Below are 24,335 nucleotides of genomic sequence, written 5' to 3'. Positions count from 1 at the left end.
ATCTGAACGTGCCCTAAGGCATTCTTGATCTTGACTTTTAGATCTTTCTTGACATGTCACTTTTAAAGGTTTTTTCAGAGTTAGTTTATCAAAGCACCAGATGTGTGTTCATTAAGTAATATATTATGTTTTTTAATTCGGTCCCCAAGTTCTTCTCTCTAGGACCATAGCTATAGACTTAGCAGTGTTTTTTTTTTTTACGTCGGGCACATCCATACATTTGTGCCCTGTACTGTAAACCATATCAGAAGGCAAAATGCAGTATATACTGTAATATACTATACACTTTCAATGCTCCGATTAACAAATCACCTGTTCTGAGACAATTTTTTTGCCAAATTTAACATACATATCGAAGACCAGACTAGACGGATACAGTTGTCCATTGGTTAGAAAAAACAACTGTACTTCTCAGTTAGGTCATCCACTGTACTTTGGTTGGCAATAACAACATATACCATAGTGGCCACTTGATTATATAATCAGCTGGCATTGGCCCATAGTAGCTTTTCGTTGTCATGTCCATCAGAAGAGACATTTTCAGTTGATGTAGACTTCAGATGAGAGGTTATCTAGGATTACATGACCACAACTTAGTTCAGACGCACTCTGATGTCTTAACATGTTCTAGAATGCATTTCATTTCTGAAGGCCATGGACGAGTAGTAAAACCAATAAGAGAACCGACTCACCAACACTACCGTAACTAGATTGGTGTTCAGAAGTAAATTGTGAATTCAGAGGACATCTTGAACTGATCTGAATTTACATACTCTTGGAGAACTCCTTTAATACATTTTTCAGTACAAGAAGTGTGACCAGACTTCACCATTTATTGTATTTTTTAAGGCAGCTCCTTTCTGTGTTTTTACTTATTCTAAGGCTGGATACACACGAGCATGTTCGGTCCGTAAAGGACAGAACGTATTTCGGCTGCAAGTCTCGGACCGTAGACACTGCAGGGAGCCGGGCTCCTAGCATCATAGTTATGTACGACGCTAGGAGTCCCTGACTCTCCGTGGAAATACTGTCCCGTACTGAAAACATGATTACAGTACGGGACAGTTGTCCCGCAGCAAGGCAGGGACTCCTAGCATTGTACATAACTATGATGCTAGGAGCTCGGCTCCCTGCAGTGTGTTCGGTCCGGGACTTGCGGCCGATATACGTTCCGTGCTTTACGGACCGAACATGCTCGTGTGAAACCAGCCTAAGTCAAATACTTAGAATTATCATAGACTTATCTATGCTTTCATGTAGCATCTTTAACATACTTAACTACTTATTCCCCATCAGGAATGAATCATAGATGTAGTAGTTACTAATATTTTGGACCCTCATTCTTGCCGAATGCTAGATGGAAGCTGTATTAATATTGTTTAACCACTATATTTTGGTGTATGTAACAGATTTGTAGATTAGTATTTATGCAGATAGAATTCTGTATTCATATTCCCTGTTTCTTAAAAGACCATTAATAAGAGGGTGGTAACAATGGACACATTGCAGGGCAATGTAATTCAACTGACTATATGACTGTAGCTCAGTCTACAGTGATAGGTAACAAAACCTAACTGCACATTCCTTTACCAAGGGAAATTTGTGTTTAAGGGATTGTGCATCTTAACAATTATTTAATTTCATGGTTTATACTGTATATCTACAGCTTGCCCTAGATATATCATTTAGATAGGGGAAACAGAAATATCCTGTAGAAATTAAAAATGAAAACAAAACAACCACACTTAGATGCAAAGCAATGGTTATGGCCTCTTTTTAATCATATGTACATAATACCACTGCTATAAAACTACAGTACCAATACCATCAACGGTTGTCACTCGTTACATGCGGGCAATATAATATGGAAGTACTGTTTTGCTGATTTTCTATATGTATGTTTTCTTACACATACCGTATACTGGCACACCCTCCAGACTTTTTACTACTGTAAAACTTCACATGTTTTTGTTTGAAATAAAATTTAATTATGAAAATAATTTTGTATGTTTGCTCTTTTTCATATACTTTCATGTACTTTCTTACTAAAATTAAATACCTTTAAAACGTATTAACGGCATACGGACATCTTAGAAGGGCATTCCACGCTCAGGAACGAACATATTTGTAAATGTAATAAAGATCCGCAGCACAAATACAGCAAACTTTAACTTGACACTGATAACTTGCGGAAGCGTGATTACCTATCGCATACTGTAACACAACAAAAGCCATTGAAAAGCCATTAAAATGTCAAGTGAAGGTTTATTGCCACAGTGCATCAAGTGTCAAGTTACACAGATCTGTATTATAGATGTTATTGCATCAGAATGTCAGTAATGCATTTGTATTGCATCTATATTACCGACCTGTAGTACTGATGGTCTGTCTTCTAGAGAGAAAATTGAATTTCATGAGACACCCCCTTTGAAAAACTGGATGCAATACTGATACAATATCGAAGCAATATGGATGACCTACAGATAACATATGAATGTATCCGTATTTTAAACGTCAGTAGTGCTTTTACATCTGCAGAACGGAAGTAGCAGATGCTGCATTTTTAAAATATGCGCATATTTTATATACACATGCGAATAGCTCCTTAGAGTAATATTAGTTCTATATTACAGACAGAGAAAAAAAATAGCTGTAATACTGATGAAAAATCTGGTGTGTAAACAGTGGCTCTCGCTTTGGCGGACTCACCCTGTCCATGTATTAAATGGGCGACCATTCATTTGAATAGCTGCCATGTAACACTATATTTTTTAGGAGTCGCTGCAGGGGAAAGGTATGGTTGCCTTTCCACAGGGAAAATAGCTGACCGCCAGGGTCGATGAAGTCAGACCCACAGCATTCGGCTGATTACATGGCCTGCTTCAATATAGAAAGGGGTTGCCATGTTGAGAGAAAATACCTTTCAAAGGAGTTTTTAAGGGATAAAAAAAAAATTCTAAAGCAATAAATTTTTTGATATACTTATTTTTTGAATTCTTTAGCCCTTCTATTTTTTTTCCATCCCCAGAAAACCCATTTTACACATATCAGTAGGACAAATGCCCTAACAAAGCTGAATACAGGTACAATAGCACCAATTTAATGGTCTGTTGAAGTGGCAGTCAGGAGGCTGGACATTTTTTTTGTCACATATGTATTCTCTTTGAGCAATGTTAGTCTTTCAACAAAGCTGGCTTTTTTGTAGAGTTGCCACTATTTCTAAGAAGTCAGGGGGACAGAGCTCACTTCTCCGCACACCACTAGATACGATGAGACCTTGAAGTATTTATTTCAGTAGGGAAACCACTACATATACTGTAAATATACTGTACAATAATTGTATGCTTTCATTCCTCTGCATTTTTAATACTATTTCCTCTTATTTTGAAATCTTGGACCACCTGTTGCTTTACACATGCTCATACTAAACATATAATCTAAGGGACTAGCAATGTTCATGTCCGGATGCTGTCCAAGTGTATAACTGAACACATGAACTGAGCACTGACCCCTTAAAGTAAATGGGCACATTTATATGTCTGATTTTCCACAAGGACCATCATGGTCGAGATGCTGAAAAAAAAACTGATGTGAAAAACTTATGATCACTGATGTTAAATTGATGTTAAAAACTGACACACGGAACACACTCTGACACTATCCTAATTTAACTCTGATGTAAAATAGTTCGTTTTTCCCTGAAAAAAACACTGAAGAGTTTTACAACACTCATCTGAATAATGCTTATAGGGAATCTACTTGGGTTGCCTTTAAAAAATAGTTGTATAACCCGTATCATAGAACAAAAAAAAACATACATTTTATGTACAGTATGTACTGTTAGGGGGAGTTCACATGGAGTTTTTTTTTACGTGGAAACCGCGCCACAATACGCTCCAAAAAATGGCCGAAAATGCCTTCCATTAAATTCAATGGGAGGCGGAGGTGTTTTTTCCCGCGAGCGGAAAAACCGGCTCACGGGAAAAAGAAGGGACATGCCCTGTCTTCGAGCGTTTACGCCTCTGACCTCCCATTGACATCAATGGGAGGCAGAGAAAGCGTATTTCACTGTGTTTTATGCCCGCGGCGCTCAATGGCTGCGGGCGAAAAACACAGCGAAAAACGGCGTGCAGACAGAGGAAAATCTGCCTCAAAATTCCAAAAGGAATATTGAGCCAGATTTTCTTCCTGCAAAAAACTCAGTGTGAACCCAGCCTTACAGGTATGTGTACAGATGTACACATACCACTATAATCACAGTACTGAAGATCGATGTGTGATAAGCATCATCTATTATACAGAAGAACAAAGTAAGATGACTCAACCGGAGACCAAAGCTGTATCTTCTAAACCAGTGCTAAACAACCTGCCTTATTACAGTTGTTGACTCCAGAAGGCCACACATAATGTTCAGAAGGGCCAGAGGTGGACACTCACACATACACATAGGGCTTGTTTATATTTGTGGTCTGGGTTCCCTCCCATATGTTTTTGTTTTTTTTGCCAAGATCTACTAAATTGTGGTCAAATATACAAAGATGGAACACTACAAATACAGCCATAGGGAAACAAAAAGCCCTCCAAGCTCCGTCACCACTCGGTCCTCTTCTAGCAGGTAGTTTCTTTGAGGGGTCAATCGATTGAGGCTCTTTGCAACTCCATTCTCCAGTGTCAGTAGCAGCAGGCATCATTCTCTATACATTGGACAGAGCCCTCAGTTTACAGGATGACTACTTCCTGATCATTAATCTGGAGAAAGCACTACTTCCCATCCAGCTGCCTTCCGCTACAACCCATTCAGCCCCCATGTCTCCAGTTGGGGATTACTGTTCTGAACTAAACTAGAAATAAAAAAAAACTGCCAGCTTAAACTGATGTCCCCATTAAGAAGAAGACCTTTAATTATTGATTGTAGAATGAGGAGGGTGGGATTATTCTTTACTGTAGTGTTAACAGCAAATATTTTTTATTAGTTTAGTTAGCATTGTAAATAAATGTTTAAATCTGCTATAAATCTAACCTTAATTGGGCTGCCTCATTATAGAGAACCCCTTTCATATCGAAGCCGCGGCTGATCGCTGTAAGTCTGGCTCCCTAGAAAACAACAGACTTTGCCAGGGCAAGTAGCCACCAGGTAGAAATGTACGGTTACATAGAAGCCATTCAGTCGTGACTCTCTGCATCTCTATATAGTCCATATGCCCATATCTTTACAAGACAATCCATTTAATTAGGAAATTAGTTCAACTGTATAACTATTTTATTATTCTGATATGTTATTGATAGATGGTCCATGAACTGGGACATTTACTGACAGCAAGAGTGAAGGGGTTGTAGGGTCTACTGAGATTCAGAGAAACTCAGAGATCATTAGTCTTCATCAGGTCTAAGGTGAGGTGCAAAAATGTTTAGTACTGTATATCATTAGCAAAATTGTGACCAATAAGCAATTTTGTCGTACGAACAGCTTAAATATAATTGATACATCTTTATTCAATCGATGCAATAAAAAGAGTTACTGGCTCTTTTAAAAAGTAATAATGTAATAACTGACATACATTGTCTAATAAAGAGGAAAGTAGGTAATGGATTGCAGCTGACATTTGAAAACACAATCGTAAATTCGGCTTATAACTTCTAATGAGTCAAGTGATGCAATATTCTTAATGCATTGTGGGGTTGTGAAGCTCAGGGGAATCAAATGCCCAGAAATGTCTCAGATGTAGCGTTTCATTGAGGTGAACACCAAACTACTGTAATGAAATAAATTACAAACGTTGCATAAAAATATAACTTCACAGTTTTTCATTGTTGCTAATTTTTGGTATATATGACAAAGCCCCAGTAAGTATTGTAATGGATATGCTCTTTCCTGCCGGGTAATCTTCACACACAATATTTCCAGAAGCAGGCTGTGAAAAAAAAACAAGAAAATGACACTTAAAAAGCTCAAAATGCACATCGATAAACAAACTGACAGGAACACATGCATGTTGTCAACCAGCTTCTCAAAGCTTTACTATTAGGGTATGTTCACACGGCGGGGGTCCGTAACGGCTGAAATACGGGGATGTTTCAGCCTGAAAACATCCCCGTAATTTCAGCCGTACCGGCATGTGCAGGCGCTTGAACGCCGCGTCAATTACGGCCGTAATTAGCGCTGCTATTCATTGGAGTCAATGAATAGCGGCTCCAAATACGGCCAAAGAAGTGACAGGTCACTTCTTCTACGCGGGCGTCTATTTACGCGCCGTCATTTGACAGCGGCGCGTAAATATACGCCTCGTGTGAACAGACAAACGTCTGCCCATTGCTTTCAATGGGCAGATGTTTGTCAGCGCTATTGAGGCGCTATTTTCAGACGTAATTCGGGGCAAAAACGGCCGAATTACGTCCGTAAATAGGCCGTGTGAACATACCCTTAGAGAACTTTAGGAAGAAGTCTACCAGTTGTCAGTCCACTAGGAAAAGCTCAAATGACGCTTCTAATTGAACAAGATGGCTCCGGCCCCGTCATTAGCTTGTGCAAACATTCAGCTTGTTGGGTAGTTGAATCCACTAACACTCTAGACGCCCTAACATTAAGGAGTCTGTCTCTTTGTGACAGACACCAATTAAAACTGATGGCACATAAATTGTAAGATCCTGGGGAGTGTCAGCCTCATGTGCACACCTCTATCCATTATACCCATGGAAGTTACAGGAAAAATGAAAAGAAAAAAAAAAAGGTAATTTTCACATAATGCTTACCTCGTTTGTTTGGCTGTGAAGGTGCGAGTCTGTCCATAGCATATGACATGTCACCAGACTTCTCTTCCAAAAACCGTTCCTTCAATTTCTCTAGCTACTTAGAGAAACAAAATTATTTTAAAGAGGCACTGCCCTTTGAACAAACTTTTCATAAATCATTAGTACAAGCGAGTATAAGAAACTTTGTAATATGTGTTATTAGAGAAAAATGACTCTTTCTTCACTTATCAAGCTCCCCCCATAATCTTAAATGTTCCCTCAGACTAGCCTAAATGTTCACTCACAATAGACTTATAATCACTTAGAATTTACTGCTAAATCAATTTCCTCAAGACAAGATAGACTATCAGCTCACTGAGGGATAAGGTTACATCTGCCCATAGGAGTCTACAAAGAGGGGAGGAGGGACCAGCAGTAGAGTGAGAGGCAGAGAGACACACACACACAGAGACACTACAGCAGCTTCTAGTACGTGTTCTATCTTACCCTAGTACTGGATTCATAGCTACACTGTTCATTACTCCTGTATAATCTCCTCCATGTTGCTGCTTATATACATGTGATAGATAGAGATAAGACAGCAGGATTCTCCTCTTCTATGTGTGAATTGTATAGAAGACATGATATAAGTTAGGCTTTGCCCACTAGCTCAGAGAAAACAGAATTAAAGATAGTGTCTGCAGACGAGAAAACTGTTAACAAATGCCATGTACTGTATAATTCATATAATGGCCATAAATAGTGTTATCCCTGATGTACACACATATAATAGCTTATTCTAAAATGTCACCTGAAACGACAGGCACACATTACGTAGTACAAGTTTAATTAATATGATTAGGGCAATAGCTGAGGCTACATTATGAATGAGTGAAATTATCATTTAAGTTAGCAACACAGACAAGAAATAAAACCTTCTTATTTTACTCTAATATACTGACTGCTGTGGACTGTTGGTACTTCTATAGCGCTGACATAAAAGCAGGTGATAGAGCACCAACTGGATGGATGCCATAATTACCAAGTTAATACTCTCAACAGCTCGCACAAATAATACACTAAATAAAGCTCTTCTGTTTCTGTAGCAGATTTAAAAGCTTAAGAATATGTTCACACTGTCTTTTTTTCAGTCGTATTTCGGAGTTTAAAATAGACTTAAAATACGCCTGCAAGCAGCTTCACATTGATTTCAATGGGAAATACACTGTGTAATTCATACGAGGTGTATTTTTACGTTGCGGAATTAAAAAATGGCTCATAAAAACACGCTTCTTTAAAAAGAAGTGACATGTCACTTCTTGAAACATTTTCCAAGCAGATTTTTCTTTATTTCCCATTGACACTTCAAAAAACGCCTTGAAAAACGCCACAAAATACGCTTAAAAAAATATTGCAAAAATAAAAAAAAAATGCTTTGAAAATCAGCTCCAAAAACACCTGTTATCTTTTTAAATCTGCCTCATATTTTTTAGCCTGAAAATATGTTGTGTGAACATACTCTTAGGTTTAATGGATGTCTTACAGAATATTTAAAATCCCACAGCAGCATATTAACAAAGTGATATCACATACTGGCGTCAAACATTTTTAATTAATATATATTGGTGGCTCAAAGGTGGCTGCATATTTCTGTATAAATTAAAAAAAAGAGCTAATCATGGAAAACCCCTTAATAAGGTGTCAAATTGGGGTAGTCAGGTACAGAACAACTGTAATTAGTCATATAATTGTATTAATTATAAGTATATTTTAAAGTATATTTTAACAGAAAACATTTTCAGATAATGCCTCTTATAAAAGTTGTTGTAAGAGATGGGGTTATTATTTATTTCTAGCAACAACAAGAATCTTATCCATAGGTTGTGCCTGGTATTGCGGTATAGCTTTATTGAAATGAATTAGGCCGTGCAGAAATTCTCAGAACCACCCCCCTCTATAAGCTAGCGTGGAGCCGCTGCAAATGGGTTTCCCAGTCATTTTAATAGACACCATGTAATAGCATATTCAGCAGCCCCCCACAACCTACCCTAGAGTTGTCAGCTAATAGCTGGGTGTTTCAGCTGCCAGTCCTATAGTTATAAACTTATATTCAGGTTTTTATTTAGAGAACGGACAACACCTTTTAGTGTACAAAGAAGTCCAGATGGAACAACCCTTTTAATTGCGTGCTGGTATAACTTATTAAATACAACTATAGTATGGGCATATAGTTAATGGATCGACTAGAGACAGGACTTGCATTATATAGTAATTCAATATTACCATTTTATAAGTAAATACAATTTACAGTGAAACATGTTTAGAAATAATTTCATCACCTACCTGTTCCAGTTGTTCTAACTTACTCTCCAGCTCCATCTCTAAGAGATAGAAATATTGAGCATTCAATGAAATAATGTCAGCTACTTCTTGATATTAGAATTAAAACTTCCGTAAAGGACCATTTAATCCTAAGTAATTTAAAAACTATAATAATTAATAATAATTATTAATTAAAAATGATAACTATTATAAATAATAACTCGATTTTTGTAAAGAAATTATTCATATTAAAACAGATATATTCCTAAGAATAAGAACACATGTAGAACTTGAGATATTAGAGTAGTAAACGCCAACTATTTGTAGGGAAATAACACACAAACGCAACTTTATCGCAGATATCATTGTGATATTATTCTTGAATTTCATCCATGCTATTACTACACTTAAACTTCAAGATTTAAAGTCTAAGTGTGCTAAAAACCTGAAGAATTTAGTTTGACTGCAGTCAACACTAATTCTTCTAACATTGTCAACCCCATGTCATACTCAAGATTCCAAGAAGTTGCGATAATATGAGTTGATAGCACTAAGACTCAGTTTACGTCTATTACTTTCCTTCTGTCAGAGATATATGTCGGTAGTATTCTCTGATGTATAACTTGGACAGACTGCTATGTATGCCACTGTATAGGTATAAAATGGCATACGTTGCCCATAGACTTACACAGTATTAAAATGTAAATATAATTATTTTTTTTATGTATCCCTTCGCATAGGAAAGCCCAGCAGACTATGCTTTCCGATACAGTAAAAAAAATTGTATGCCAACATATACCAGCCCAGCGAATGCCAAACGGACACTCTTTTGCCATGCGTGCATGGCGAACGTATTCAGATAACTAGGAGTGAAACGAGCATAATAAGACATTGGCTGTGTAGCATTAAAGGGGTTGTACAAGTTTAGAAATAATTTGTTACCAGAAATAATGCCACTCTTGTCGGTGGGCTGTGTCTAGTATTTAAAGACTATGTAAGCATTTGAAAGGCAATGGTTTTTTTTTTAATAAAAAGGTCAGTCAGTGTAATTAGTGCAACTTTCTAAATAGTTTTCATTAAAAATTTGTTTTACTTTTTGAGATAGAACTGCTCTGTATTCTCTATACAGACAGATGTATCTAGCACTAAATCCTAGATCTACCTGTAAACTATCACATCTAAGTTCATAACATAGATGTGACAGATTACAGGTGAATCCTGCGTGTCAAAGACACGGAGGACCCGTTTTCACTGAACCCGTCAGGTCCGTCGGGCTGACGGAGTTAGGTTACAGCGAAAGATACAGCTGTTCTGTATAGACAATACAGAGCAGTTGTATCTCAAAAAGTAAAACGCATTTTTAATAATAACTATTTAGAAAGATTCACTAATCTTACTTATTAACCTCTTTTATAAAAATAAAATGTGCCCTCTAAAGGTGTACACAGCCTTTAAACTATAATTTTAATGGGGATGAGCTGCACTACCATACACAGACTAAGGACAAGAGGGACACCGTCTTTGGTTAAAATTTCCTTATCCTATAGGGCTGCTATTTTTTTAGGGTAAGAAATTCACTGGTGACTACCTTTCGACCTGTCAGACATACAGGCAGAGCTAAATAGACCTTCAGTACATCTTACAATTATGAAAAAACAGCAATACATAGGACCAAATATAATACCATATTCCTCGTATAGATGCATTGTATAAGGGATCACCATACAATATGGCTGCAATCTAAGAGCTTTTTAATTAACTTAATAGCTACAGTTATATGGACGTGACAATAACATTTGTAGGGGGTTTACGTGTTTCTATTGTCCATTCTAAAAACTCAATAGCTCTTACCAAAGTGTGAGGGTCTTCTTACAGGCAAGTGCTTATTTAGAAGAAGCGTCAGGAGCATATCTTGGTGATTCACAACTTTTTCTGGATACAGTTCATTTTCTGTTATGGTGAAAAAAAACTGACACAGTAAGGCTGTGGAAGATGGGGTTGCAGCTAAGGGTAGATTCACAGAAAATTCCTGCAACAAATCTATCCCATGTAAATATACCCTAATACAAATCTCAAATTTACAACACTGCACTTTTCATATGTAGCAAGGATGCATATAAAAGAGTTATAAATGAAAACATTAGCAAGATTCTGTTTACTGTCATAATGTTTCTTTATTCTGCATTATTGTAATTTATTTAGCATGGCAGTCAGATTAAAAGTACTGTATAAGCACCAATTTTAATAAGATAGTGAAAGACATAACTTGTCACTGTCATTAAAAACATGTGAATGAGAAACAATAGCAGTCAGAAATACATACGTGTTTAAGATATCAAGATTTAGTTAAAGTCAAATTTAGGATTTAATTTCAAATGTTTTTACAGATAAAGCTCTATTTACATTACTTCAGAGCCCTACGTTCTGCATCCTGCCAGGACAGCTGCACCGGATATATAAAAAAGCCCACGTTTACGGGTGTATGCCAAAAGTTTACTTTTTGCATACTTCGCTCTAGTATGCATCGGCATGCCTTGTTTTGTTGTGGTATGGAATGCAGTACACATTTTTTTTACATTGGAGTCTAATTGGCGACCAATACTACTGTATGCCTATACAGTGGGATATGTCAGAGCCTTCCGTCAGAGGTATATGTCAGGAAATACTCCCGATGTATACCTCTGACATAGAGCTTTGACATATTGTGAACGGAGCCTAAATGGGAACTATAGTCGCATACAGCAGACATTACTGCCAATTCCCATTCTAAGGCCTTATTCACACGAGCGTGTTATACGTTAAGCGCAACGCTCGTGTGAATCTAGCCTTAATGTGCTTATCCTAGCACATGTCACAAAAGGAAAATATCATTTGTGTTGTAGAGTGTCATTAGTGCAAGTCAATGTACTTCTAGTTTAGTTCCCAGCAGAAAGTATAACCCTATACGTCTGCTTGTGATGTACAGAACATGCACTTTTCTTTGTTTTTAAAAAGAAACATGTATTTGATAGGATAAAGACGTTTTCTTGCAAAAAGTAGAAGCAGAATTGTGCTCAGTCTTGGTAATACTCAGCCCTTATCTATCTAATGCAATGATTCCCATCCTTATTACCATTGGGGAACCCCTGAAAAATGTTTCTACTCCCGGGGAACCTCTGCCAACATTTCTACCATAAAACATCTTGGTGTAGGGGTGGGTAAAGCATTCTATAAGCCATATTTTGGCCAAGATTTGTTGTGTGCTCTGCCTGCCCCCATGCTAAGCATCTTTGAGCAGGCTGAAAAAGGTTTGTCTTCCCTACTATATAAGTGACAGCACTGCTGCTGCTGTCTTCTGGGGAACCCCTGACCAGGTTTCTGAGGAACCCCAGGGTATGTAAATGCTTATCTAATATGGTGGGGGATGCAATGAACACATATATGCAACTGGGTAGTGCAAATGAACATGTAAATGCATTAAAAGTAAATAATACAACTAAAAGACATGTGGGCAGATTTACTATTATAAATGCACCAGAATATTGGCTCAAATTGAGCCAGAATTCTGGCGTACATGCTGTGCACCACATTTTTTAACTGTTTTAGACACTTTTCTTTTACACGCTCAACAAGTGAAGTCTGGCCTTTTTTTTAAAATGGGGTGTGGTCTAGCTGAATGGGGCGTGGCTTAAAATACAACAATGTGCACCAGAACTGCACCAAGATTTTGTTGCAAAAAACTGGCCTAGACTAAGCCAACTAATAGGTGGTATAAGGAAGAGAAAAGTGTTTAATAGGTCTACCTATATGTGCAACATTTATCATACAGCATGCACCACTTTTCGAAATTTGGGCATTTTCTGACTGCCTTATCTAAGTTTAGTCATTATTAGTAAATCTGCCCCATAGTATTCAGTAAATCAACCTTTACTATACTTGATGTATTTGAAGTAACTTAATATTTATATTAAATATTTATATTTATTTTTAATATTATGTCAACTTGGGAAGTTGTCCGAGTCACCTGATATGTCTGCCACAATGTTGAGAATCAATTAGAAAATAATTGAAGCATCTAAGGAATATATTCACACCTGGCAGAGTCATTGCAGATATTTCTGTGACTGCCCCATTTATCTGAATGAGGTTTGAAGAAATCCATATACATGCTGCAGAAAAAACCCTATTCACATGTATGGAAGGGATTTTATTGAAATTTCTGTAACAAGTCTCCTGCATATGAATATATCCTAAGAAGGAATTGAAACTCTTTAGGAAAAGTTATTTGAAAATATATTTAATATTAGCTAAAACAAATATACATTGAAATATTGTTAGATACTACATATAGACATTTAGTGCATGTATATGAAAACAAAAACTGACTATATAACATACCTGAGCTAGAACACAAAATTGTCCCAAGACCAATTTTATATTATATTATGTCTTTCTTCACTAACAATAATAAATGGTTTTTGGTTCTTCTTACGCTCAAAGCATTTGAAAGAATAGCATGTGAAAACCAATTATATGGTTGAGACTTAGATTATGTATAATATTATGACACAAATCAACAAACTATCGATTATTAAAAACTTACCTTGCAGTAAATAAGGTTTGCCTTCAGCTGACTGCATGGAGAACATAAACAGGAAAGTTATTGTCCCAAGGCAGAGATGTGTAGAAGCCGTTTTATGCATCATTGCTCCACTACTGATGGAGTTCTGTAGAATACCTGTGACTTGAATGTGTTTCTCCTCTAAGTCAGCCCCTTTTAAATAGTGCCCATAGTCGTCATTGTGTCATATTCCAAAAACCCCCAATAAAAAAATCATTCATCCTGTCAATGGCATTAAATTCTTGGAAAACTGACAAATGAACTACGTGAATTTCTTGACGTCAAGCCTAGATCAATCTATCCAGAATATCACCAATAAAGAAGTGCTGGGATACACATGCTCAATCGGTGGAAGGCTCATGGTAATTTATTGTTGCATTTCCATGCTCTCATTTTAATTACTCTGAGATCTTTGTAATGAATGCCAAAATGAAGGAAGGAGAATCACTAATTGAATTGATTTCAGGTCCCTGATCTTTAAAATGACTTCCATGGTTCACAACATGATGTCTCGGAAATTAGTTCAGAGGGGAAGATGATAGAACGGAGAAGATAGAAGACAAATATGAAATTTATCAAAGAGACATAGCAGGTCTTCAGAAGTGTCAGGAGAAGTTGTAATACATTGTGTTTCTTAAGAGAACACAAGGCAGAAATTGACAAGTGGTTTGATTAATTTTAGATGAATGGATGTCATCCGCTACTGATGACTTCAGGTGTGACGCTTCCTCCTTTTGATTTTCTCGGCTATCTTTCAATGTCACATTTCTCATTAACTCTGCCAAAGTTTCCATTTTGGGCAAAGAAGACACAATCTTTGGTCTGAATTCAGGAGCTAGAAGTACAGTCTGTGCGTGCCTTACAAATAATTTTTATGACGAAGCTTCCAGTTGCCATTTGTACGTCAAAATATACGCACGGTAATCTATAGGTAGTCCTATTTACAAAATGATTGCAGTTTGCAGTCATTCTAACATATTGATGTCTCTTACTGACAGTTATGGGAATTTTGGCAGGCATTATTATGTGGGCACTGTGGTGTGCACTATTCTGCACTGTTGTGGAGGCATGCACTATCAAGGGGCACTGATATGACTGGCTTGCACTTTTCATTTTTTTAAGCACTATGGGATGGATTTTTTCAGACTAGCAGTCTTAGCTATCTGATCCACCAGAGTAAGATGCAACAGATTTATTAAGAGGCGCACGACTCTTAATAAATCTGTCATGTCTTTCTGTTGGCCGTGCACCACAATTGTTGCGGAACAACCACGGCCATGTACCATCCATTCCCCCCCTAGGGGACATATAATAAAAAAAAGTAAATACTCACCTCACCAGTCCTCTTCACTTCTCCCCTCCAGGTCTTCTCAGCATGATGCGGCTCACACAAGATGGAGGGTAGACTGATGGTGGGCAGTCTGATTAGGGGGGGGCAAGTGAGGGGCCCCACAGAGTGAAGTCTACACTAGCTAAGAGCTGGAGTAAATTATAATAAATTTGTTGGGCTCAGGTGGCACCGTCCCTTTTTAAGCCACGCTTCTTTCCCATAAAGTTGCAAAAGCAGCGTAAAGTAAATTTTGACTTTTGGGTCACTTTTTGTGACTTTTCATAAAACTAGCGTAGAAAGGTTATTAAATTCCCCCCTGTGGCTCATACTATTCTATAGCAGTATTATAAATGGACTGTATGACACTATTAATCTGACACTGTATGGCAGTATTATTTTTGAACATATGACATCGTCTTTTGGCACTGTACAGCTCTGTTAATAGTGGACTGTATAGCATATTATTTGGGGACTATTTGCCACTGCTATTTAGACAATTTAGGGCAGTATTGAACATTTGCAAAAGTTTTTTTTATATATATTGTGGTGGCAGAAATAACAATTAGGTTATTGCTGCCCAGTGATTTACTAAAATAGACATCAATAAACTGCAACTAAATTCTACAAAGCTCGCATTCAGTGGTCTTTTCCATGTATTTTTCTTAACAATTTTATTTATAACAGACAGCCTCAAAAAGAATATGCAAGGTATATGCCAGATTTTAAGATTTCCAGCTTTGAGCACAGAAAAGTATATAATCAACTTTAGGGACACTCAAGGGCACTGTAAATTTGACAATTACTGACTGGATGGGCTGCAAGCAGTTTTTTGGGTATGTTATTGATTGCCCTTCACATTATAATCAGTCATGTACTGAAGTTACTATGGGGAGGAAAATGGGCGAGCTGGAGGCCTTGGTTCTGGAGGAACATATTGATATAGTTGGTGTTGCTGAAACATGGCTGGACTCTTCTCATGACTGGGCTGTAAATCTACAGGGTTTTACACTGCTTCAGAAAGACAGGGCAAATAGGAAAGGCGGTGGAATATATCTGGATGTGAGAAGTGATATGAAGGTGAGTGTGAATGAGACATTAGAGGGTGAAGATTGTGAGGAGATTGAAACCTTGTGGTGGAATTACAAAGGGAGGTTAACCCTGAAAATATTACTTTTGGTGAAAAATAGACTTTTGGTCTATAGACCCCCCAATATATCTGAGGAGATGGAAGGCCAGTTATATAAACAGATAGAGCGGACTGCACAGGCTGGTACTGTAGTTATAATAGGAGATTTTTATTACCCAGATATTAATTGGTGTCACGGTTCGGCAACAACTGCCAAGGGGAGACATTTCCTGAACCTATTGTAGGAAAATGTATGGCCCAGTTTGTGGAAGACCCGAATAGAGGTGAAGCTCTGTTGGATCTGGTAATTTCTAATAATGCAGAGCTTATTGGTAATGTCACTAATCGTGAAAACCTCGGTAACAGTGATCATAATATAGTTATATTTTACATATACTGTAAAAAACAAACACAGGCTGCAAGGGCAAATACACTTAATTTTAAGAAGGCCAATTTCCCCAGGATGAGGACTGCAATTCAGGATATAGACTGGGAACAACTAATATCAAATAATGGTACAAATGATAAATGGGAGATCTTAAAATCCACTTTGTATAGTTATAGTGAAAAATTTATTCCTATCGGTAACAAGTTTAAACAACTAAAATTAAACCCCACATGGCATACACCTTCGGTAAAAAGGGCAATATATGACAAAAAAAAGGGCATTTCAAAAATACAAATCTGAGGGTACAGCCGTAGCCTTTGAAAATTACAAAGAGCTTAATAAAATCTGTACTTAATAAAATCACCAAAAATACAAAATGAAAGGCAGGTGGCCAAGGATAGCAAAACAAATCCCAAAAAATTCTTCAAGTATGTAAGTGCAAAAAAGCCAAGGTCTGAACATGTAGGACCCCTAGATAGTGGTAATGGGGAGTTGGTCACAGGGGATCAAGAGACGGCAGAGTTACTATATGGGTTCTTTAGCTCTGTATATACAAGAGAAGAAATAAAGAACAGCTGATGTAGCCGGTGACAGTGCTGTTGACACATCAAACAATATACTGTATTGGCTGAATGTAGATATGGTCCAAGCTAAGGTAAATAAAATAAATGTGCACAAGGCTCCGGGACCAGATGCGTTACACCCTAGAGTTCTTAAAGAACTTAGTTCAGTTATTTCTGTCCCCCTCTTCATAATATTTAGAGATTCACTAGTGACTGGTATAGTGCCAAGGGACTGGCACAGGGCAAATGTGGTGCCTATTTTCAAAAAGGGCTCTAGGTCTTCCCCGGCTAATTATAGACCAATAAGCTTAACATCCAATGTTTGAGGGGCTCTTAAGGGACTATATACAGGAATATGTGTAAAAAAATAGTATTATAAGTGACAGCCAGCACGGTTTTACTAAGGACAGAAGTTGTCAAACCAACCTGATTTGTTTTTATGAAGAGATGAGTAGAAGCCTAGACAGAGGGGCCACTGTGGATATATGTGTCACGTTGGGTATGTGGACCCACTGGGCCGTCCCGCCTTGACGGTATGGCAGCTGGCCAACAGGACACAGGTCACAGTCTATAGTTCGTATAGTGTACCTGTGGTAGCTCAGACAGTAGCAAGACAGGCCCGGCTGGGACTAGGTAGCAGGCAGACGCCAGGCGTGGTGTAGCAAGACAGGCATGGTACACAGCACAGCACGACTTCAGCTCAACACGGCACTTGACCAGGATAGCACGGGATACAGGTTACAGGTAGCAGGAACGGGGAACACTGGTAACTGGAAAACACTTAGGAGACCATTTTCATAGACATACTAGGATAACGACAACAAGGCTCAGGCAAGGCAGGAAGGGGCTGGGCCCCTCTTATATTCCAGGGTGCTCATGGGCTAATTTTGTACTAGAAATCAGGTGGGCGCGCTGGTCCTTTAAGAGCGGGCACGAGCGAGCGCGCGCACCCTACGGGACCCGGCCGGGAGAAGCGGAAGTGAGCGCTGGCGTCTCCTGAGGAGGAGATGGGGACCAGCACTCACAGATCCATGGCTGCGGGCGTCAGGAGGTGAGTGAGCCTGACGGCCCGCGGCTATGGGTATGACATTATGTAGTGTTTTTGGACTTTGCAATGGCATTCGTCACTGTCTCTCATAGACGTCTATTGGGAAAATTAAGGACTAAAGGGTTTAGAAAGTGTGGTTTGTAACTAGATTGAGAATTGGCCCAAGGACCGTATCCAGAAAGTCAAGATTAAGAAAAAGAGTCACTGACCAAAACATTCAATGCACCTTAGTAAAATATCATTAATGACCCCAAGTACACATAATGATTACACAATTGTACCTCTGCTACAGAGCCTGTTTTTGAATAGGAAACAGAGCTTCATTACTACTCAACATGTAGGTGTGAAGCAGTGTATTACCATGCCAGCCAAAGCAGCCATGAAGTGCCAGCCACAGTGCTTCCCAAACAGGATAAGTCATAGTCACTGGCGTAGCTATAGGGGTCGCAGCGGTCGCAATTGCGACCGGGCCCTGAAGCCATGGGGGCCCACGGCCCCCCGCACCACATCAATAAAAAGTTACTATAGTAACTCGGGCCACGGGCCCCTGTTACTATAGTAACAGACTGTACTTACCTTCCTGGTTCCGGATCGCAGCGGAGGTCCTGACGTCAAGAGCTGTGCGCAGCGCATGACGTCACAGCGCTATGCGCCGCGCACAGCATCGAGACGACAGAACTACCGTCACGGCTGAAGAGGAAGGTAAGATTAGCTCTGACTGGCGGGGTCCGACTCCCAGGACCCGCCAATCAGCTGTTTTGAAGGGGCCGCAGCACTCGTTCGAGAGCTGCTCCCCTTCATTCCGGTCACTTCATTCCGGTCACACTGTGAATCGGTGTCGGCGATTCACAGTGTGAGCGAGTAGTGAAATGAAGGGGAAGCAGCTCTCGTATGAGTGCTGCGGCCCCTTCAAAAAAGCTGATTGGCGGGTCCCGGGAGACGGACCCCGACATATCAGCTATGGATGGCCTATCCTGTGGATAGGCCATCAATGTTTAGGGACTGCACAACCCCTAAGCCTACGATGTAGCAGGCTTAGGGGGCCCATGAGACAGGATCACAGATTGTGTGATCCTGTCTGCTGGGCCCTGTATCTAAGCCAATCACATGTTAGGCTTAGATACATGGCCCATGCGTGATCCTGTCTGCTGGGCCCTGTATATAAGCCTACCACACTGTAGGTTTAGATACAGGGTCCAGCACACAGTAATCTTATACTGTATAAGATTACGGTCTGCTGGACCCTGTATCTAAGCCTACGTTGTGGTAGGCTTAGATACAGGGTCCCACAGACAGTATCACACATGGGCCCTGTATCTAAGCCTGTGTTACTAATCATTTTTTTTGTGTTTTCTCTTACAGGTTCGATCGTTGGACTACTTCGGATTCCAGGACTTCTTCGATAACGGCTTTTTTTTAATTATCAATAAAATGGTTAATGAGGGTTGTGTGGGTTTTTTTTTTATTTCAATAAAATATTTTTTCTATGTCTTTGTTTTTTTTTAAACTATATTACTACCGCCTTAGTAATGGCCGCCGGCTGATTGACAGCATCCGTTGCTAAGGCGGGGCTTAGTGTTAGCCGATGCAGAGGCTAACACTAACCCCCTTTATTACCCCGGTACCCACCGCCACCAGGGGTGCTGGGAAGAGCCGTGTACGATCCAGTACCTGACCATCTGTAGTGATGGTCGGTCACTGGGGCGGCCGCAGGCTGGTAGTATCAGGAGGGGAAAGGCCAGATACAGTGGCCCTTCCCACCCTGGTAATACTAGCCTGCTGCTGCTTTATTGTATCTGGCTGGTTATGAAAAATGGGGGGGACCCCACGTCATTTAAAAAAAAATAAGATAAAAAATAATTGGAAAGAACGATGTCGAGTCCCCCTCCCCCAATTTTCATAACCAGCCAGATACAACACAGCAGCAGCAGGCAGCATTACCAGGGTGGTAGGTGCCACTGTTTTTGGCCTTCCCCAGCCTAATACTACCAGCCTGCGGCCGCCCCGGTGCCTGACCGTCACTGCAGATGGTCGGGTACTGGTTCGTACCCGGCTCTTCCCAGTACCCCTGGTGGCGGTGGGTACCGGGGTAATAATGGGGGGTTAGTGTTGGCCTTTGCACCTGCTAACATTAAGCCCCGCCTTAGTAATGGAGGTTGTCAATCAGCCAGCGGCCATTACTAAGGCGATGATAATAAAGTTTAAAAAGATACACGCACATAGAAAAAATATTTTATTGAAATAAAAAAACACAACCCTCATTAACCATTTTATTGAGAATAAAAAAAACGCCGTCATTGAAGTCCTCGAATCCGAACTCCAACAACCGAACCTGTAAAAAAACACAAACATACAAAAATAATCAGTAACACATAAAGCAGCAAAATTATTATTCTTACCTTTCCTGGGTCCAGCGCTGGAGCGCATTGTCAGCGAGCTGAGTCCTGTATCTAATCCTATCACGTGTGATACTGTCTGCTGAGCCCTGTATCTAATCCTATCATGTGTGATACTGTCTGCTGGGCCACTGTATCTAATCCTATCATGTGTGATACGGTCTGCTGAGCCCTGTATCGAATCCTATCATGTGTGATACTGTCTGCTGAGCCCTGTATCTAATCCTATCATGTGTGATACTGTCTGCTGGGCCACTGTATCTAAACCTATCATGTGTGATACGGTCTGCTGAGCCCTGTATCGAATCCTATCATGTGTGATACTGTCTGCTGAGCCCTGTATCTAATCCTATCATGTGTGATACTGACTGCTGGGCCACTGTATCTAATCCTATTATGTGTGATACTGTCTGCTGAGCCACTGTATCTAATCCTATCATGTGTGATACTGCCTTCTGAGCCACTGTATCTAATCCTATCATGTGTGGTACTGTCTGCTGAGCCACTGTATCTAATCCTATCATGTGTGATACTGTCTGCTGAGTCATTGTATCTAATCCTATCATGTTGGATACTGTCTGCTGGGCCACTGCATCTAATCCTATCATGTGTGATACTGTCTGCTGGGCCACTGTATCTAATCCTATCATGTGTGATACTGTCTGCTGAGCCACTGTATCTAATCCTATCATGTGTGATACTGCCTTCTGAGCCACTGTATCTAAACCTATCATGTGTGGTACTGTCTGCTGAGCCACTGTATCTAATCCTATCATGTGTGATACTGTCTGCTGAGTCATTGTTTCTAATCCTATCATGTGTGATACTGTCTGCTGGGCCACTGTATCTAATCCTATCATGTGTGATACTGTCTGCTGAGTCATTATATCTAATCCTATCATGTGTTATACTGTCTGCTCAGCCACTGTATCTAATCCTATCATGTGTGATACTGTCTGCTGAGCCACTGTATCTAATCCTATCATGTGTGATACTGTCTACTGAGCCAATGTATCTAATCCTATCCATAGTTGATAGGTTCGTAGTGCTATAGATATGCTATGCTGTCTCCTATACACACATTTTTTTTGGGCGGACACATATGTATTGGGGCTATTTCCCCTGACATTTTAAGCCCTGAGGGTATGTTCACATGGCAGCGTCCGTTCAGGAGAAAACAGCACCGTAATTTCAGCCGTAAAGGCATGTGCAGGCGTCTTTCGCTGCGTCCATTACGGACGTTATTGGAGCTGTTTTTCCATGGAGTCCATGGAAAACGGCTCCATTTACGTCTGAAGAAGTGACAGGCACTTCTTTGACGCGGGCGTCTTTTTTACGCGCCGCCTTTTGACAGCGGCGCGTAAAAAAAATTACCGTCTGCACAGAACATCGTAAGACCCATTCAAATGAATGGGCAGATGTTTGCCAACGCTTTTGAGCCGCATTTTCGGACGTAATTCAATGCTAAAACGCCCGAATTACGTCCGTAAATAGGGTGTGTGAACCCAGCCTTAGTGACACCCCGGCTGCTAGTGCTGCATTGTTGGGTCACTTAGGAGACCCAGCGATACAGCTGAAAGCTGCGGACCGTCGGCCATGAGGAGTTTGCGGGGGGGAGGGGGGGCCCAATAAGAACTTTTGCATCGGGGCCCATGAGCCTTTAGCTACGCCCCTGGTCACAGTGCCCTCCATGACAGTATCAGCCACAATACTCCTTATAACATGCCAGCAACAATGTCCCCAAAACAGTGCTACTCACAATTAAATTAACAACGATTGCCCATCTAACAGGGAACATGCAGGAATTTAGGGTGGTGCGGAAGACTCTGGAACCCCTGCCTTGGCCACCATAAGAGCTTTATCTGCCCCTGGATACACCTACCTAGTTTAGATTCTCTACTGCAGAGGTGCACAACCTTTTTTTGGCCTGAGGACCACATTGTCAGATTGTGCTACTTCAAAGGCCGCAATAAAACTGGCTAAAACGTGAACAGTATTCAGACCTAAAGGGTGGCCTATGTACAAAGCATAATTTTGTTTGTGGTTGGCTTTTTCAGTGGGTGCTCTCTGGATGGCACTAATAATAATAGAGAGCACTCTGCTGGCAGTCGTAATCAGGGGCATAACAATATGGGATTCAGAGGTAGCAGTCGCACCCGGGCCCTAGAGCCTGAGGTGCCCCAAAAATCCCTCAGCCACATGAGACGACACCAGTATTATAAATGATATATGGTAGATAGATTTTGCATTAAGTTACGCCACTGGTATTAATAATAGGTGCACTCTGCTAGAATAATAATAGGTGCACTCTGCTAGCAGAGGGTGTTCCTGCTATAAAACATATTTTAACCTCTGGCCTTGTTGCCACCTTATCTACTGCCTTAAAATGAGTGCTTTCCTTCACTAAAGGGTAAACCCCCACTAGTTAATGTGGGCTTCCGTCACATAGGCATAGTCATAGTGTGACAGGTGCCGCTGAGTAACCAATGAGTACTATCCCTTATTAGAGAGGAAAGCGCTTAATGGTTAACGCAGGCTTCTTTCACACAAATGTAACCTATTACTGTGTGACAGGCACCAGTATGAACCAATGGGCGCTTTCCTATCTAGTATGGGAAAGTTCTCAATGGTTACTCAGCGGCGCCTGTCACACAGTTTAAGGATATGACTATGTGTCAGGAGCCTGCATTAACCAATGAGTGCTTTGTTTTACTAGGAAGTTAAGCGCTCCTTGTAGTACTGCAGGGGCTGGCCCTGTCGAACGTCAGACACAGCTGATCGTCTGCCTGTTTGATCAGCAGTCTCTCTGTTCAGCCTGACAGGGCCGCAATTAAAGGCAGTATGGGCCCCATGCTTCACTTGGGCCGTGAGGTTAAGCCGACCTGCTCTACTACCTTCATAAATGCCACAAAGACTTATGTAATAGATTTTGTAGAATCTTTGAAATATGGAGCAGTTGTTGGATTGTGCAACTGAAGTAAAATAAATAAGAAACTGTTAGGGCATCCGTAACAGCCTATGTTTAACGTATATGTCAGGAGCTTTTCCCGGTGTATATGTCAAATGTAGTCTATTTAATGTGGTGTCAACGAGGCCTAACAAAAAGCTGCCATTTAGCTTTTCACAAATCCCCCTAGTTATATTTGATTGTACCTTTGCTTAACCAGGCAGATATGTTAGTAAATTGCCTGGGAAAGCAAGGTGACAACCTTGGTGGTAGCTACAGTATACAGCCATACCAGCCATACCAATGGTAACCCATCAGATATCACCGGATATAACTAAAAAACAGCTAAATTAAATGCTTGCCAGAAGAGTACAACGCAATGGTTTATATTTAATGTGGATACATTTCATTTTATTTTAGGGGAAATACTCAAAAGTTTTTCAAAATATTCGAAGTCAAAGCTCTTTTGTGATTAGTAAAAAAGCTATTTTTCTGCTCAAGAGCTGTGTTGATCAGAAAGCCTTTTACTCAGATTTGAATGTCTTGGCTAGGGTTCAATTTCTTCCAGCCACTTATTTAATGGACACTTCGGTGAATCAGTCAGAGTACCAAATGTAGAAGAATAAAACAGATCAATTATGTAAATAGCAGATGAAATGTGAAAGAGCTGAGTAATAGAATTAATTGTTTCTTAATTACGTCAAAATTTCATAGGACTGTAAATCAGCCAATCAGCTTTTTGTGTGGCCTCCATATAATATAATACTCCATATAATATATATTGCTGTACCATAGCTCCACTAATGTATTTTTTTTTATGCAAATTAAAAACAAGTATACTGAACCCCAAGTATTTTGTGTGAAAGCTTCGCCCAAACCTGAGGAT

At 39.9% G+C, this 24,335-nt stretch overlaps 1 protein-coding gene across 2 annotated transcripts in view; it reads right to left on the bottom strand.

Annotated features, from left to right (window-relative positions):
• Positions 1–5,468: 5,468 nt before the first annotated feature.
• UTS2B (urotensin 2B) overlaps positions 5,469–24,335 on the bottom strand; it is a 63,550-nt gene continuing 44,683 nt past the window's right edge. Inside the window, exons 3-7 of one of the 2 annotated variants that reach the window (XM_075861779.1) lie at positions 13,634–13,664; positions 10,903–11,001; positions 9,073–9,110; positions 6,751–6,844; positions 5,469–5,912 (exon numbers count right to left, since the gene is read on the bottom strand). In XM_075861779.1, coding sequence (XP_075717894.1) covers positions 5,887–5,912; positions 6,751–6,844; positions 9,073–9,110; positions 10,903–11,001; positions 13,634–13,664 — 288 coding nt within the window. In that variant the 3' untranslated portion in view covers positions 5,469–5,886. Of the gene's footprint in view, positions 5,913–6,750; positions 6,845–9,072; positions 9,111–10,902; positions 11,002–13,633; positions 13,765–24,335 lie in introns of those variants that run through there. The other variant, XM_075861778.1, reaches the window with a different exon arrangement.

This window comes from Rhinoderma darwinii, chromosome 4 (genome assembly GCF_050947455.1).
Source record: "Rhinoderma darwinii isolate aRhiDar2 chromosome 4, aRhiDar2.hap1, whole genome shotgun sequence".
Taxonomy (NCBI): Eukaryota; Metazoa; Chordata; class Amphibia; order Anura; family Rhinodermatidae; genus Rhinoderma; species Rhinoderma darwinii.
This window is presented reverse-complemented; position numbering and strand designations above follow the sequence as displayed.